General features: G+C 34.9%; 1 protein-coding gene across 1 annotated transcript; it reads left to right on the forward strand.

Moving 5' to 3' along the window:
- The first annotated feature begins 1,051 nt into the window (after positions 1 to 1,051).
- GPR25 (G protein-coupled receptor 25) lies at positions 1,052 to 2,658 on the forward strand. The gene has a single exon (XM_070748862.1). It carries the CDS (start codon positions 1,052 to 1,054, stop codon positions 2,189 to 2,191), a length of 1,140 nt encoding a protein of 379 aa, XP_070604963.1. The 3' UTR covers positions 2,192 to 2,658.
- The last annotated feature ends 305 nt before the right edge of the window (positions 2,659 to 2,963 follow it).

The following is a 2,963-nucleotide window of genomic DNA, read 5'->3' on the forward strand; positions in this document are numbered from 1 at the left end:
CCTAAATGAAAATTTTAAACATATATTACTTTGGATTGGTGTGGAAGGAACCATATAACAGTATTAACAATTTAATGGTTTGAAGAATTAAAGTCTATGGAGAGGGGCGGCATACAAATCAAATCAAATAAATAAATGAATGAATGAATGAATGAATGAATAAATGTGAAAGAAAGGAAGTCTCAGGGCACCCAGTAGCTGAGATGAAGAACAAGTTGGCATTTCTCCTATTTTTACAAAAGTAGATGGGACTGCAATTTTAATTTAAATTGACACAATAAAAGGACAGAATATTTAATTAATTCATTAATTAATTAGGCTTCTATGCCACCCAATCCCGAAGGATTCAGGGCAGCTTACAACAATATAAAATACAAAAACAATAAAAAATAAGTCAAATGTACAATCTAAAGCAATAAAATCAAACCCATAGTTAAACTATCTATCTATTTTATCTCATTTAAATGCAACAAATTAGCTTAAGCAATGTGGAACTGGCCATTGTTGACTTCATAGGTTTGTCATGCAAGATGAGGATGCTACCAGTCTCTCTACACTAATTGAAAGCAATGATTTAATTTTGCCCATTAGGAAAAAAACTGACTTTGGAAAAAAGACAAACTGTTCCTTAATAATTTATTATGGCCAATAATTTTATAACTATTGTCATGTTGGCTGAAATTTTAAGACTTGTTATTCTAATTAGATCAAAGTCTTCTGAGAAAGAACTTAAACTGTCCAATGAGTAAAGCAGCTTGCAAATAACTACTTGCTCTAACTTTTGCAATAGATTATACCAAGAATGTAGCTACTCAGCCATACCAAAATATATTACTAAGTGTTTTTTTATTGTTATAGAGTTTCAGGACTTCTATCTAGTACTTGGCATCAATTTTTTTTTCATAAAAACAAGAGGAAGTTACCGCAGGTGCTTAAAAACAAGAAACCACTGCTTTATTTAAATACCACCCAGCCAAATATGGGGCATATGTGCTTTGGCTAGCTGCTGCAACTCTAGGCTGACAACCTTTTGTTGAATCTCTGATAAAAAATGAAGATTGCTGAGTTGGTAACTGACTTGGCCATTACCACAAATTGGAGCGGAGACTTGGAATCATTCATTGTAGACTTTTCTGATTTAGAACTTACCAATGACAACTTCTGCTTGACGGAAAAGCTGCCATTTGCCTCTATCTTTATCTCTGTCATCTACTTCATGATTTTCTTCATTGGCTTCTTTGGGAACCTGTTTGTGATCCTGGTGATGGTGCAGAAAAAGGGCAACCAGAAGCTTGTGGACAACTTTGTCCTTAACCTGGCCGTTGCAGACCTTATCTTTGTATGTACTTTGCCTTTCTGGGCTTTGACTGAAGCATTTGATTCCTGGTGGTTTGGTGAAGAGCTTTGCAAATTTAGCAGCTATGCAATTTCTGTGAACCGTTGCTCAAGCATCTTGTTCCTGATGGGCATGAGCGTGGAACGCTTCCTTGTGATGAATAAGCACTGGGTTTCCAGGTCTTTCGGAACCAAGAGAAATATCAACGTTACCTGCGGTTGCATCTGGGTGTTTTCCTTTCTCTTAGGAATACCATCTTTGCTCTACAGAAAGCTCATCCCTGTGGGAGACAGGTTTGCATGCCAGGATAAAAACCCTTCTACAGTCTATATTTTCACCGTACTTTGTTTGACTTTCCTGCTACCCTTGGGTGTAATCTTATTCTGCTACTGCTCTATCTTCTCCATGCTCAAGAGTCATGTCAACATAGGCAGGAAAGCAAACCATGCCCTTAAAATCATTTTTGTCATCATTGGGGCATTCATCTGCTGTTGGTTACCCTTCAATACCTTCACAGCTGTCGCCACCTACGTTAAGGTACAGAACCCTGACTTTTCTTGTGAGGCATTGAACGCTCTCACAAGGGGACTTATTATCAGTGCTTGTCTGGCTTTCACCAACAGCTGCATTAATCCTATTATCTACGCCTTTATGGACCAGCAATTCCGGCAGAAGGTTATGAAGAATTTCCTAGGACGTCTTTGTCATCCAAAGGAAAATGCGCAAAGCTCAACATTGTTCCTTTCATCTACAGAATCAAGTCTTCTCTTTGGCAGCAAAAAGAGGTTTATACCAGCTACAACTGTTCCGGTTAGCATTGAGACTGATTTATACACCGCTAAAGGACAGATCTAGTTGTTGTTGAGATCATAGAGTAGAATTGTTGAGCCAGTTTAGTTATGGAAGAGAGAGAAGGGAGATGACTTAGACTCAAACTGGTTTTCTTGATAAGAAAAAAATGTTGTTTTTAAAATTTCTGATGTGTTTTTTTAACTTTTTTGCTTCTAATGACATTTTTAATGATGCATTACATATACTCTGCATTTATAAAATAAAATTTTATTCATATAAATTTTCATTTGGTCTGTAGTATAAAAATACAGATTTATAAGAGCTTCTTCAACTACCAAGAGACATTTTATAAATGAACAAGAGTGACTTGTAATAGTATTTATATCCTTTGCTAGAAAGTACATGATTTGACAGTATGTCTAGTCATAAGCTTACCTGCCTGTCTTAGCTCTTTATTTAGATATTTTGGTAGCTTTTGCAATTTGACTATTGATTAATGATTGAAAATGTGTTTAAATGGCTATAAAAAGAAATGATGGGTAAAAATCTTTTGATAACAATAATTCTTTAACATAATAAGACATGCAAAGAAAACTACCACAATCCGTAATAAAACCAAGCCTTGTATATTTAATGAAGAATGAATCTATAATTGAAACTTTTGTCTTCCTGACTCAAGCTGTTAAAGATGTATATTTCTGAAAAAAAGTTCTACTGTTTAAATTACTGTAGGTTTTCTTGATTTTAATTAAAATTTGAATTACAAAACTCTGGTCTGATTTTTATTCATGATAACAATGGAAATTGCCTGGAAAGTTTTGAATGCAAAACTTTC

Source organism: Erythrolamprus reginae, chromosome 3 (genome assembly GCF_031021105.1).
Source record: "Erythrolamprus reginae isolate rEryReg1 chromosome 3, rEryReg1.hap1, whole genome shotgun sequence".
NCBI classification, from domain to species: Eukaryota; Metazoa; Chordata; class Lepidosauria; order Squamata; family Dipsadidae; genus Erythrolamprus; species Erythrolamprus reginae.

Excerpts from the sequence above, each read along its gene's own strand:
- GPR25 (XM_070748862.1), top strand. The coding sequence starts at position 1,052 with ATGAAGATTGCTGAGTTGGTAACTGACTTGGCCATTACCACAAATTGG.